Consider the following 14,665-nt stretch of genomic DNA (forward strand, 5'->3'; position numbering starts at 1 on the left):
ACTCGCACAGAACTATAGGATGGAACAAATAACACACTTTTAAATAAAATAAATTAATACAAAGCATATGAGTTAAATAAACTTTCATGTTAATATTAGTATGTGTCTATGTATGTATGTACATGTATGTGTATAAATATAGATACTGTGTGTGTGTGTATGTGTATATATATATATATATATATATATATATATATATATATATATGTATGTGTATGTATATGTGTATATATATATATATATATATATATATATATACACATACATACACACACACACACACACACACACACATTTCATGTCTGAAGAGACAGATGAACAAAGCAATCCCAAGAATATAATGCTACCTATCTGTCACTGGCCAGCTGTGCTAAGGCTTTTCTCCATTCTGTAATCTAAAGATAAGTGCTCAGTACATCTGGCCTTCTGAATGTTGTCTTTTTCATTAGGGTTGATGCTTCTCTAAGTAAACACATATTGGATATCAAGCAGAAACCAGATCTTGGAAGGGAATGCTGCTTCTGTGACTTGTCTGCAAGGAACCATACTAGCGCATGCCATGTAATGTTTCACTAAGCTTATATAGCGTGAGCCCAATGACACAGTAGGTCAGTGGTCTCAAACTCGCCCGCCAGGCACTATTTTGAGGCCCTCAGTATATTTATCATAATCACAAAAGTAAAAATAAAACAGTTTCTAGATCATATCTCTTTAGCTATAAATGACAATATTATTATTAAGACTTAACTAAAAGGAAAGATTTATGAACTATAAAGAGTTTTACCTCATGCAAAACTGTAATTTCTTTAATAAGACATTAACTATTTTTTTCTGAGGCCCTCCAAGTACCTAAAAATCCAAAATGTGGCCCAGCAAAGGGTTTGAGTTTGAGACCACTGCCCTAGGTGAACCTTCACCTTCCACTCCTCTCACACATTCCCTATAATAGTTGAAAATGCATTGTTTATTTCCTTTTCCCTTCCAGACAGGTTGTGTTGAAGTGCTGTTGCCCCCCCCCCCCCCAACTTCCTGTCACAGAAGACAGGATTCCACTGGCCGCAGTCACTAGTCTTGCTGGACTGACAGACGCTTTAAAATGCTGCTCACCTGCTGTGCTACTGCCACCTAAACTCTGCTGCCCTAAGCAGATGCCTAATGGCAGGGCTGGCCCTGAGCTTATGCAGTAAGAAATAATGCTCATGCTGTGTCAGGTAAAGATGTTCCTTTCATGCTGCTGTAATTAAAATTCTTTAATCATCTGTCCTGAAGCATGAGAGCTTTGCTCAGCACAGTGCCAAAGGCAGCGTCACAAAGAAAGACAACTTAGTAAATTATTGGGGGGGGGGTGAAATCATTTGGTACCACTTAAGCAATATAAAGCAATCAGTGACTTTCAAACATGGGTCCTGCGAGGGGGGGTTTCAAAGGAATGTTGTTAAAAGTGTGTCTCACGCCAGAGGGGAAAAGGGGGAGGAGCCCCTAAAAATGTGTGAAAATTTTTATTAGGGAAGATGAAGCACTGGACAATTTAGCAAACATCGACCATACATCACAAAAAGATAAAACAACGTTCCTACATGTCATTGCTATTAGACACTTTTAACAACATCAGAATACAAAGTTTGACTCGCATTCATATCGTCTTTAAAATCTTTGAGCTTTTTAATGTTCTCTGTCTGCTCTCTCCCTCCTCCCCCCCCTTCAGTGTGTTTAAAAACATCTAATGAGACGGAGTCTGCATGGATTCAGCCAAGGGAGAACTTGCCTCACCAATTTGCTTGACTTGTTTGAAAGTGTGAATAAACATGTGGATAAAGGGAAGCCGGTTGATATAATGTATCTAGATTTTCAGAAAGCTTTTGATAGAGGGCCCGATTCACTAACTTGCCCGATCCGGGGCTGATTCGCGGCAGGCCAACTGATCCACAATGGGTCAGCATGCTAAAGGGGGTGATCAGAGGAACGCCCCCCCCCCAACTGACTACACAGGTCGCTAGTGAGCAATTCTGACGCATGCGCAGACCATCTTCTGTGCCTGTAGGGGTTTGAAAGTGAGGGGGATATGCTAGAGCAGTCAGACGAGGTTGGGAGGGAGGTGAAGGGGAATAGATAATGGACTTGGAAACAAAAGAGAAGGAAAGAGATGGAGGACATTGGGATTGAAGGATGGAAAAGAAAGGAAGAGAAGTTGGACCCAAGATGTGGTATGGAGGGAGGGGAGATAGAGATAATGGATAGGAGGTGGAAGAGAACATGAGCAATGGTAGATTCTGGAGTGGTGGGAAGGAGGGAAAGAGAAGCTCGATGAAATGGTAGTTGAGAAGAGAAAAGGAGAGATTATGGATCTGGGAATGGTGGGAAGGAAGAGATCCTGGATGAGAGGGCAGTCTGGAAGAAAGAAAAGTTTGAAGCTGGGGATGAGAGTGGGGGAAATGAGTTTGGGGTGGAAGGAAGGATAGTTGCTGAACAGTGGGATGGAGGGTACAAACATGCTGCATTAAGGGGGAGAGGGAATAATAATACTCTTAGAGCAAAAAGGAAAAGAGGTGGGACAGGAAGATGCTTGAAGATATCAGGCAATGATACTGGGTTAGGCTACAAGAGAGGAGAGATGACTTCTGGAAATAGGGAGAATTCAAAAAGAGGTACTATCAATTTTCCATCTCCTCTCAATTCCTAGCTCTCCCATTTCTCATCTTTTACAGTATCCTATTTTCTTCCATCTAATCCTTGCTAGGTAGGTAGCAAGATGAGTGAGAGGAGAATAGTGAGTACAAAAGTAGAAATGTTGTTATGGGGATTAGATGGAAGAAAATAGGATACTGTAAAAGATGAGAAATGGGAGAGCTAGGAATTGAGAGAAGATGGAAAATTGATAGTATCTGAAAATTAAAAAGGAGAAAGGTGTGATAGAGGGTGAAATTTGGAAAGACAGAACAGAAAAAAAGAAGGAAATAGCTGAAAGGGATAGTTGTAAGGGAATGGAATGAGAGAAGAGAGAAGGGACATGTTATAAAAATCATGATATATGTACCTTTCAGTTCTAGGCAGTTTACAACAAGAGTTGGCCTGGGCATTTACAGGGAGAATACATGGTTGGGATAATAGATGCATTGGGATCTGTGGAGGGTCGATCAGGTTTAGTTAGATCATTTGACAAATTTCTTGAATAGAAAAGTTTTAAGTTCTTTCCTGAATGTTTTGTAATTGGGCATTACCGTGTAGGTTCAGGCTCCTACATGCTGGATTGTTTCCAAAAGCCCCAGCATGTCCAAAACTGGCCCTGGTTTCAATGTATTAATGATGACGCCTAGATCATTTTCCTGGGCAGCAACTCAAAAGAATGACACGGGGACAAATTTTTCCCTGTCCCCCACAGGAACTCAATTTCTCCATCCCATCCCCATGAGTTTTGTTGCTATCCCTGTCCCTGCCCCATTTCCTGTAACTTCTGCTTTAACCATACAAGCCTTGCACAGTTATGATTTAAAAGTGTTTAAAGCTTGTGCAGATATGGACAGAGCTTGCAGGAATGGGGCAGGGACAGGAAAAAGAACTCGCCAGGATGGGAAAATGAGTACCCGCATGTCATTCTCTACCTTGCATCATGAAGCTATAGTTTGAGCCGCTCTTTCCTACATGCATCATTTTACACTTGCTCACATTAAATGTCATCTGCCATTTGGATGCCCCATCTCCTAGTCTCATAAGGTCTTGCAGTTTTTCACATTACTCTTGTGGTTTATGAGACTTTCAGTAACTTTGTCATCGACAAATTTAATCACCTCACTTGTCATTCCTAGTTCTAAAACATTTATAAAATGTTTAAATGCTGTGGTTCCAGCACAGACCGCTGAGGAGTTCCTCTTGTTTACCATTTTCCATTGAGAATATTGACCAATTAACCCTACTCTCTTTTCTATCTTTTAACCAGTTTTTAATCCACAATAAGACACTGCCGCCTATCCTGTTAAACAGAATGTATATTTATTGAGGGGAAAGAATCTCGCAATGTGAATCTTGAAATTGTAATGGTTAGAGGACATTCAGGTTTATTTTAGGTTATATGGTGTGTTTTTATATATGATTTATTTCTTATTTATATGTTTTGAGATCTGTCCTATTACAATTGAAATTCTTTTCTATATTGTATATTTATTGTAAACTGCTTGGACCTGTCGTATGAATGAGCAGTATAACAAGTTTTAATAAAACATAGAATACTGCATCGCCCTGCCCCTTACCAGGCATTACTTTTATCAGTCCCAGATCATAAGCTCCTTCAACTGTCCACAAACTCTTCTGAGTCCTCATTACTATCACTCCTGATTATGATCCTAACATTCTCTCTCTTGACTCTTTGGCTGCAGCCTGGCAGTCTAAAACTGCCTCCCTTTGCCAAATCCTTCAGCCCTCCCACGCTTTCCCGCTAACTCTCACCTTTGTTTCTTCCATCCCATTCTCTGCTTCCACCAGTATTCTTTCTGACTCACCACCATCTCTCGTCTCAGCTTCATCTTCCACTCCCTCCCTTTCTTCTCTTCCTACATTTCCAGTGCCTATCTATGTTGTGAATCACGCCTACATAGGTGCTTAAGGAGGCTAAACACCACTTCCGGCATTAGCTGCACCAATAGTGGCGTTCAGTGGCCTAAGGCGCCTTCGTAACCGTGATTCCAACGCATATTATTTAGGCACCGGTAGACGCTTTAATGGTGCCATTTTTTGCCTAAATATAGGTGCCATTTTCTAGAATTTCCCCCTAAATCTTTTTCTGTCTCTACTGCATAATCTCTCTTACTTTCTTCTTATCCCTCTTAATCATGTAAAATACTTGGATGCCTACTTAGACCATTTTTTAAGTTCGTAAACCACTTAGTTGCCTACGTGTATACTCTTAACAGTATATCAAATGTAATAAATTAATACTATAAATCCAATAACTTTCTAATTTCCTTAGGAGTCATTCATGAGCTACTTTGTCAAATGCCTTTACTCAATATTGACTATCTCACCTTTTCTCTACATGTTTATTCATAATAAGGCAGCGGATGCCTGTATATGCGTTTATAAATTATTCTTATGGAACAGTTGCCAGTAGTATATAAATGCTCTGACACAAAGCTAAAACAAACTCCAAATTGAGTTTGGCTTTCTGCATGGATTTTGTGTGGCTGTGTACCTCACTTCACTCCAGGGTATACCTATACCTAAATACATTCCCTAAAAAAGTAGGCATGCTCTTGGGCAGCCTGTATATTTATGCGCATACATATCTGTGATTTTATAACAGCCATTTTCTCGAAGAAGGCAGGCATTTGTGCATTATTAGTGCAACAGTTTGATGTGATGAGATATAACCATTCTTCTTTCTTTAAATGACAGCATTCTGTGCATGACGGTATAAAGGAATGAAAACAGAGGCACAGCAGGAGACATGTCAGGCTCCTGAGGATTTATCATGTACTAAAGTGCAGTCTGTCTCTTTCTTTTTTTTATAGTATTGATAAGTTGTCCTTCAAGTTCTAGTGCTCAGTTCCTTCCTGTATCTTCTCTCTCTCTTGTCTTGCCCAGATACCTGCAGTGACTTGAACTCGGAGCTCCAGAGAGTGTTGACAGGCTTGGAGAATGTGGTCTGTGGGAGGAAGAAGAGCAGTTGCAGCTTGTCGGTAGCAGAAGTGGACAGACACATTGAGCAACTCACCACTGCTAGTGAACACTGTGACCTGGCAATTAAGGTACAGCTGCATAAACCAGTCACTTTTACACCTAGGCACACAAGTGCTGTACAAAGTGAAATAAAGTCCCATGGGTTGTTCTCACAGCCCAGTGACCATACTGCATGAGACTTAGATGGCAATTTGAATCCTTGTTCTAACACTTTTCCATCACTTTGGACAGCAGCCAGAAGGTGGGTGGTGTGGCCATGGTGGTGGCGGCAGAGGATATGACTTGTTGCTGAGGCACATTCTCCACTCACTGTCTGGTTTCTTGCTCCCCTCCCCTCTTCCTTCCCCAATCAGAAGCATGCCACTGTAAATGCTTAAGCCATATGATAAGGTGCTTTGAGTTTGAGATAGAAGACAATTCCAAAGATCACTCAGTGGTCTTCCCATTCTTTTATTCTTGGTTTACTCCTCTATGCTTTCTTAAAATTTGTGAAGCAGAGGTGTAGCCAGACCTCAGATTTTTGGGTGGGCTACTGGCCAAACTGGTTGGGTGCATATAGTGTTCGCATCCCTGCCATCTCCACTCAAAACATTAAGTATCTGAGCTGACAGAGATCCCCCAAGCTCCGCCAACTGAAAATATCCTTTGAATGCAATCCAGCTCCATAGTTGTTGGCAGTTCTCCTTAGGCACCCATCGCCTGCTTGGTTTTCATGTGTGGAATGCCAACTGCAAAGCTGTGCTGAAGAGTCCTGGACATGATCAAGGAGATTTTCAGCTGGTGGAGCCTGGAGATATCCACCAACTGTATTAAGAGTGCACTGCTCTTGGGTGGGCCTCTGCCCATCTGGGCCTACCTGTGACTATGCCACTCCTCTGAGGGACAAAAGCACAAAGTAAAAGATGATGAAATGCAATACAAAAGCTCAAAAGCATCTAATTAGCTAGTGATTGTGGATTTAAGAACCTGAGTGGATTTTCTCCTTGAACCAGGGTTGAATAGTTTGGGGTATGTAGCTCCTCCAGGCAAAAAGGATCAAGCTCTGCTTCTGTGGTGATGCTGCATCAAGAGTAACACTTGGAGAGCTTCCTCCTACATTAAGCCAAAGGCACTAATTACAACAGCTGGTTTATGGTGGGCATCGGAGAGAGAGGACAAGGAAAATGTGATGGTGCCTATCTGCCCATCTGTCTCTCTGTCCATTCACCTGGTTGTAGACTTTGCAGGAGTTCAAAGCATTACAGCATAGGAGGAAGAGGCCTGGGTCACCCTGAGAACGTATACTGTTTGTCTAGGGGATCTCAGGCCTTGCCGTGCAAGAAAGGAGACACCCCCTGCAACAGGGCACCACAGGGGAGAGGGGACTGATTTGTGCAGAGAGAAGTAGAAGGGATGGGGTTGGGGGGAGGAGGAGAAGAAACAGGCTAAAAATCATTGGAGGAAGAATTTTTTAAAAATACAGTGAAACATGCCTCCTGACACAACTATGCCCTACGTTCATTCTCTCCTCCTTGAATACATTGATAACCCCCACATTTGTTCCCCTATAAGAAGCCACTACACTCCACTTTTGCTTCCCTCTATCATCACACAGTTCAACTCTCTCCAACATCTCCCAAACCATCCACACTTTGCAAGACATCCATGAGAATGAGCGATACATTAATGAAATACTTCATCGGGCATCAAAGATTTCCAGCAGTGGGGAAGAAGATGACATGCTGATGGAGAACAGTTGGATTTGGGTTATGTTACCCTGCAGGATCGATACCATGACTCCACTTACCCTTGAACTGAAGAACCAGTATGTAGCCCTGGAAGTGGAGGAGGTGAGAGAATCCCAGGGAGAGGGAGGAAGGACCAGAGCTTGAAATCCTCCAAATTGTGGGATCCATGACCACTAGGAGACAAAAGGTAGTGGTGGTTGGTGATTCCCTTCTGAGGGGTACAGAGGCATCCTTCTGCATAACAGACATGAATGTTCCGGTGGGTATGCTGTCTGCCTGATTGTTAAGGAGAGCTTGCTGAAACTCATCAAGCGTGTGAGATCTTAAGGTGGCTAAACAGGTTGAAAAGGCAACGACGAAAGCTAGGAGGATGCTTGAGTGCAAAGGGAGAGGAATGGCCAGAAGGCAAAAGGAGGTATTGATGCCCTGTATAAGACTGCAGTGAGACCTCATTTAGAATATTGTGTACAATTCTGGAGACCGCATCTTCAAAAAGATATAAACAGCGGGACCTGGAAACCTGCAACAAGCACAATGCCAGCTGTGGAAACCCTGAGAGAACATGTAACCCAGGGAGAACATATTTAAACTCACCAGAGACTTTTCTAGTCCATGGAAATTTCTGATCAACTGACTTTCCTGCCAAACTTTAAATTGGTGGAATGCCCTGTTCCCAATCAGGTCAGTGAACCCACTATTTACAAAGTCAAACTGTAGACTTCAGAGCATACTCTGAAGAAAGCCACAGCATAGTGGCTGAAGCATAGGTTTCTACCTGACAAAGACGCAGCGAGACCTGGAAACCTGTAACAAGCACAATGCCAGTTGCGGAAACCCTGAAAGAACATGAGGAAAATGTTAAGAAGCTAAAAGGGTCTGTGGCAAAGGTCAGAAGTGTAAACCAGGCGTGGATGTTGTTTAAAAATACCATTGTGGAAGCCCAGAACAGATGTATTCTAGTATTAAAAAAGGTGGAAAGAGAAAATGAGAGCTGGCGTGGTGAAAAGACAAAGTCAAAGAGGCTTTTGCAGCAAAAAAAACATCCTTTAAAGAATGGAAAAAAAGATCCCAATGAAGAAAATAATTAGACATAAGCACTGGCAAGTTAGATGTAAAGCATTGATAAAGCTAAACAAGAATATGAAGAATTTGCCAAAGAGGCAAAAACTCATAGTAACAATTTTTTAAGGTGCATCAAAAGCAGAAACCCTGTAAGGGAGACTGTTGGATGATCAAGGAATAAAAAGTGCACTCAGGATGGATAAGGACATAGCAGAGAGACTGAATGAATTATTTGCTTTGGACTAGAGAATGACACGGTGACGGTTTACCCGCGGCCACCGCATTTAAGCCGCGGGTCACCGCCGAAAACGGGGAAGAAAACTAGCAGTCGCTGCGGTGACGGGGACAAGGCCATTCACCGACCGCGGAAACGGTGAACAGGTTTGTCCCCGCGGGCCAATGTACCCCCTTCTAGGAACCGCTATTTACCGTATTTTCACGCATATAACGCGCTCCCACCCGCACCCGCGATCGGAGCAAGAGGGAGCCCAAGCCCTCTTGCCCCGCCGATTCCCCAACTCCCCACACAATATCGGGCCAGGAGGGAGCCCAAGTCCTCCTGGCCACGGCGACCCCCTAACCCCACCCTGCACTACATTACGGGCAGGAGGGATCCCAGGCCCTCCTGCCCTCGACGCAAACCCCCCCTCCCCCCAACGACCGCCCCCCCCAAGAACCTCCGACCGCCCCCCCAGCCGACCCGCGACCCCCCTGGCCGACCCCCACGACACCCCCAACCCCCTTCCCCGTACCTTTCTGTAGTTGGCCGGACAGACGGGAGCCAAACCCGCCTGTCCGGCAGGCAGCCAACGAAGGAATGAGGCCGGATTGGCCCATCCATCCTAAAGCTCCGCCTACTGGTGGGGCCTAAGGCGCGTGGGCCAATCAGAATAGGCCCTGGAGCCTTAGGTCCCACCTGGGGGCGCGGCCTGAGGCACATGGGCCCAACCCGACCATGTGCCTCAGGCCGCGCCCCCAGGTGGGACCTAAGGCTCCAGGGCCTATTCTGATTGGCCCACGCGCCTTAGGCCCCACCAGTAGGCGGAGCTTTAGGATGGATGGGCCAATCCGGCCTCATTCCTTCGTTGGCTGCCTGCCGGACAGGCGGGTTTGGCTCCCGTCTGTCCGGCCAACTACCAAAGGTACGGGGAAGGGGGGTGGGGGTCGCCAGGGGGATCGCGGGTCGGCTGGGGGGGGCGGTCGTTGGGGGGAGGGGGGTTTGCGTCGAGGGCAGGAGGGCCTGGGATCCCTCCTGCCCGTAATGTAGTGCGGGGTGGGGTTAGGGGGTCGCCGTGGCCAGGAGGGTTTGGGCTCTCTTCTGGCCCAACTACCAAAGGTACGGGGAAGGGGGGTGTGGGGGTCGCCAGGGGGGTCGCGGGTCGGCTGGGGGGGGCGGTCGTTGGGGGGAGGGGGGTTTGCGTCGAGGGCAGGAGGGCCTGGGATCCCTCCTGCCCGTAATGTAGTGCGGGGTGGGGTTAGGGGGGTCGCCGTGGCCAGGAGGATTTGGGCTCCCTCCTGGCCCGATATTGTTGGGGAGTCGGCGGTCCTTCGGGGGGAGGGATGTATCGGACGTCGGGGGGGGGGGGCATCAGGCTCTCAGGATGGGGACAGACCTTCAAGGGGGGACAGTGCAGGGAAGTCAGGGAATTTATATTAATTAATTTTTTCTCTGCGTGTTTTGTTTTTGTATAGTTATTAACTAATATTTAACTAAGTTTTAAAGTTTTAAAGAATGTTTCCTTTATACGTAAATAAAGAAAAGTGAATGGGATTGCAGTGGCGGTGACGGGGCGGTGAATGGGGTGGCAGTGGCGGTGACGGGGCGGTGAAGAGGATGGTGAGGCGGGGACGGGGCGGTGACGGGGATGGTGAGACGGGGACGGGGCGGTGACGGGGACCAATTTTTTCACCGTGTCATTCTCTACTTTGGACTTTACGGAAGAAGATGCAAGAAATCTTCTTGAACTGGAAATAGTTTTCAAGGGTAATGAGGTGAAGAAATTGAAATGTGGCCCATTGAGTCAGCCCATGAAGGTTGTTGAGGTTGTACTTGCCACACAGTATAGATTGTTTCCCCCAGTCTTGTGGCGTCGGGTTGTTTTCTCACTGCTTAAGAGTATAGAGTTGTTGTGCTGGGTCAGACCAGGTGTCCATCTATCCCAGTATTTTGTTTCCAACAGTGGCCAGTCCAGGTCTCAAGTACCTGAAAAAGTCCCAAAAAAATACTGTGTGCTATTTAACCCCAGGGATAAGTGGTGGCTTTTCTGAGGCCTAACTTAATTATGGGTTATGGGATTTTCCTTCAGCAATTTGTCCAAACCTTTTTTTTTTTTAACTCAGCTGCATTCATTGCTGGAGCAAGTGGTAAAAATAATTAGTTCCAGAGTTTAACCAAATGTTGAGAGAAAAGATATTTTCTCCTATTTGTTTCCAAAGTGCTACTAAATAACTTTATAGCATGTCCCATAGTCTTTGTACTTTTTCTTTAAGTAAACAGTCGATGTGTACTTGAGCTGTTAAGAGTGGTATGGCCTGTGTAATGCAGGTTACTCTCTTCACTGTTGTCTTGCTGGGATAGTACTTGCAACGCTGGTCACTTTCCTCATGTGTTGGGTTTGTACCTGTTGCACAGTGCAGGTTGTCCAAGGAGAAGCAGGATAGCAAATCTTCATAGCTTTGGTAAAGTCACTAATGAAGTCTGCGTGAGAGAGCTTTTTTCCATCCAGAAAGTACTAGAAGCTTTTGAGTTGTTTCCTTATGCATATGTATCACTTCCTGCCTGCTGCTGTTTATTATTTTATTATTATTTTATAAAATTTGATTTACCACAAGTAACAAAGCAGTTCACAATAAGAACATAAATTAAAAATAGAAGGCAGTGAAGAGGGAAAAATAAGACAGAAATTGACCTAAGTAAGCATCCAAGAAGACCTCTAAGTTTTCTAGATAAGGAGGATACCAAATTATTTCTCCTTGCCTTTTGTGTGTGCAGTTTACCAGCCCTGTCTGTGTAAAAGAAAGGCAGATCAAGAGATTGGAGAGAACATAGATTTACGATGCTCCTACAGCTTGATTTGTGAAAGCTAACACATCTGTGTGTGGCTGTAACTAGATAACCGTGTAGTCTGGGGTTAGTTACAGGCCATTTACTTTGAAAAATGAGTATTATATTTTGAAATGTGCAGAAAACCAGCCTGGCCCCATGGTATATATATATATATATATATTTTTTTTTTTTTTTTAATGTGTTATCTGTGGTTTTGCCCACTAGAAGATTTGGATAAAATTCCTGAATCAGGCTCTCACTCATCTAGCCTGGACTAGGTTTCGATTCTCTATGCCTGGGTAAAAACTGCAGTCAGCGTTTATGAGAGGAAACCCCAGTTATTGTTCAATGGTGACACCTAATCACCAAACTTAAGGTTCAAGTTAAGTACTGGAAGGAGCCATGGTGTGTGGCCTCAAGTTGAAGATGGTCACTGTGATGAATAGGTTAAGTTTGGTGGGAAGAAAAACTGGATTTACTGTCAGTGATGGCTCATGTCATTACAATTAAGTTGTAAGTGTAAAGGAGCCAAAGGAAATTGATAGGCCTGAAGAATTAGGGCTATCAGATGTCCTGGAAAACCCGGACATGTCCTCTTTGCAGAGGACTGTTTGGGTGTCCGGATGAACTTTCCAAAACCCAGCAGCTTGTCCGGGTTTTGGAAAGCTCTGGTCATGTCTAGAGGACCTCTGAGCATGTGCAGATGATGTCGCATGCGCCAACAAATGTTCAGGGACTCTTGCATATGGCCCAGAGGTCAGGAATAAAAAGATGAAGCTTTCTGGGAGCAGGGCGTGGTCATGCATCTGGGATATTTTAAATGCAAAATATGGTACCCCTATGAAGAATAAAATAGTTTTGCTTTCTACCATAATGCAGGATTACTATATATATGATATTGCCCCACCCTAATAGATATTACTAGGCTGTTGCTTTCTCCACTGTTGGTAATTTGAGTAGGCCAAATAAGTGCTTCTGGCTTGCAAGAAACATCTTTGTGTTATATGCCAGAATTCTGAAACTGCAGTTCTTTTGGATTTTTTGTTTGTGTTTGCCTTTAGAATTCTGAAATTTGACATGGGGGAGAGTTTCCCAGGCAGATCCATTTACAAATTTCATATTTGCTTCCTTAAACACTGGGCCTAAACTTTTGTTTTAACAACTCTATTTTGAACTTCAGTCCTATACTGCTGTTATAGTACCCACTTTTCCATATCCTATACCTGCTAAAATTACTGATTTCTGGTTAATTCTGCTTAGGACATTCTAATTTTTAGGGTTAACTTATGATAAATCATTGGCTATTGTTAATTATATATTTGTGTGATTTAAGAATCTTGAATTTTTTTTTTTATTTTTTTTTTAAAGATAGGGTAAACCTAGCAGAAATGTGTTGAGATCCCATCACAGAACATCTGAAATCCAGAAAAACTAGGGGTCCAGGTATCCCCAGCCTTGCTCACCCCATCACCTTCTGTTTTCTTAAGTACAGGATCTTGGAGCTGGGCATGGATGGAAGGAAATATGAAGGAGAGAGAGAAAAAAGTCCCAGAAATTTGATTTATTAATTTTATCCTTTTTTTAAAAAAAAAATTTTAAATCATACATCTGTATCTCTAGTGGCATAGATAAAGTAATTACAATCCTATGGTGAAAGAACAGCTGTTTTAAAGTTAAATATCTGGAAGAACTTTGACCTTTTACATGGGATTGACATAGGTGTGTGCTGGTGAATGTCCTTCAGTAGGACTTTGACATATAAAGTTAAAATAGCTGTCTCTCTTTTTTTTTTCTTTTTTTTAACCATTTACAGACAGTGGAGGAGATTGAGGGAGTGCTAGGACGGGATTTGTATCCAAACCTAGCAGAGGAGAGATCGCGATGGGAGAAGGAGCTAGCTGGCTTAAGGGAAGAGAATGAAAGTCTCACAGCCATGCTGTGCAGCAAAGAGGAAGAGCTTAACAGGACCAAAGCAACCATGAATGCAATTCGTGAAGAAAGGGACAGGCTGCGCAGAAGGGTAAGTGTTCTCATGTACCTTTTTATAGCACACTTGAAATTTAGGGAGAGTTTTTAGAGGTTTGGTTAAAGGGTGTTTACCAGTACCAAGTATAGGGTTACAAGATCTGGAGTCCTCCTCCCCCCTTCCCCCCCCCCCTGGCAGGATCTGGTGCTTGCTCACCCAATGCTGCTGTAACTTGGCAATCGGCAGCATGAGTGAAGCAAACATGCTGCCTTCAGCAACCCAGAAACTCTCTCTGCTACTGCTTCCAGTTCCGCATAGGCAGGAAGCAGTAGCAGAGAGAAAGCTTCCGGGTCACCGAAGGCAACATGTTAGCTTCACTCACATTGCTGACAGCAAAAGACTTACACCAGTGCTGGGTGAGCAAGCATCGAATCCCGAGCAGTTTGTGTGTTTGGGGGGGTTAGAATGGGAAGGGTAAGAGACATGCTGGACTATGGTGATGGGGAGGAAAGGGAAGTGAAGATGCCAGACCTCCAGGGGAAGAAAGGGAAGAGAAGGGGCAAATAGAGATGGCAGACCATGGAAGGGGGCGGAGAGATATCAGACCACTGGATGGGGAAGGGAGGGGGAGAAAGATTAGAAAGATGCCAGACCAGGGAAAGGAAGGTGGAGGGAGAAATTCCAGACTAAGGCAGGGGGAGGGAATGAGAAAGACAGATCTAGACCATAAAGGGGGAGGAAGGGAAAGAGGAGAGAGATGACAGTCTGGGGAGGAGAGGATAACGATCCCAGATCATAGGAGGGGGAAAGGGGGAAGACAGATGTTAGACCTTGGGAGAGGAAAAGGGAAGGTGATGGTACATAGGGATGGAGAGGAAGGGGAGATATGAAAGAAATGCTGTTTATGGATAGATGGGAATAGGGAAGAAGAAAGAGGGAGGAGATGGCACACATGGATGGTGGGGAAGGGCAGCGAGAGGGAGGAGATAGTGTGCATGGATAGATGGGAAAGGAAAACATGGAAAATAAATAGATTTGAGGAGGAAGCAGAAAAATGGAAGAAAGTTGAATATTAAAAGTTAATGCCAAAGAGGGCAGAAAATGAAGGAGAGAAAAACAGCAAATGGATAAGAAGGCCCTGTAAACAGAGTTAAGAGTATAGACAGAAGGAAATGCAACCAGAGACTGGGAAAA

General features: G+C 44.2%; 1 protein-coding gene across 1 annotated transcript in view; it reads left to right on the forward strand.

Moving 5' to 3' along the window:
- Positions 1-14,665, forward strand: part of MCC (MCC regulator of WNT signaling pathway) — a 572,218-nt gene that overhangs the window by 427,030 nt on the left and 130,523 nt on the right. Inside the window, 2 exon segments of the mRNA XM_033929092.1 lie at positions 5,575-5,738; positions 13,319-13,525. Of these exon segments, the coding sequence (XP_033784983.1) occupies positions 5,575-5,738; positions 13,319-13,525 (371 nt within the window).

The sequence above is a fragment of the Geotrypetes seraphini genome, chromosome 1, assembly GCF_902459505.1.
Source record: "Geotrypetes seraphini chromosome 1, aGeoSer1.1, whole genome shotgun sequence".
Taxonomy (NCBI): Eukaryota; Metazoa; Chordata; class Amphibia; order Gymnophiona; family Dermophiidae; genus Geotrypetes; species Geotrypetes seraphini.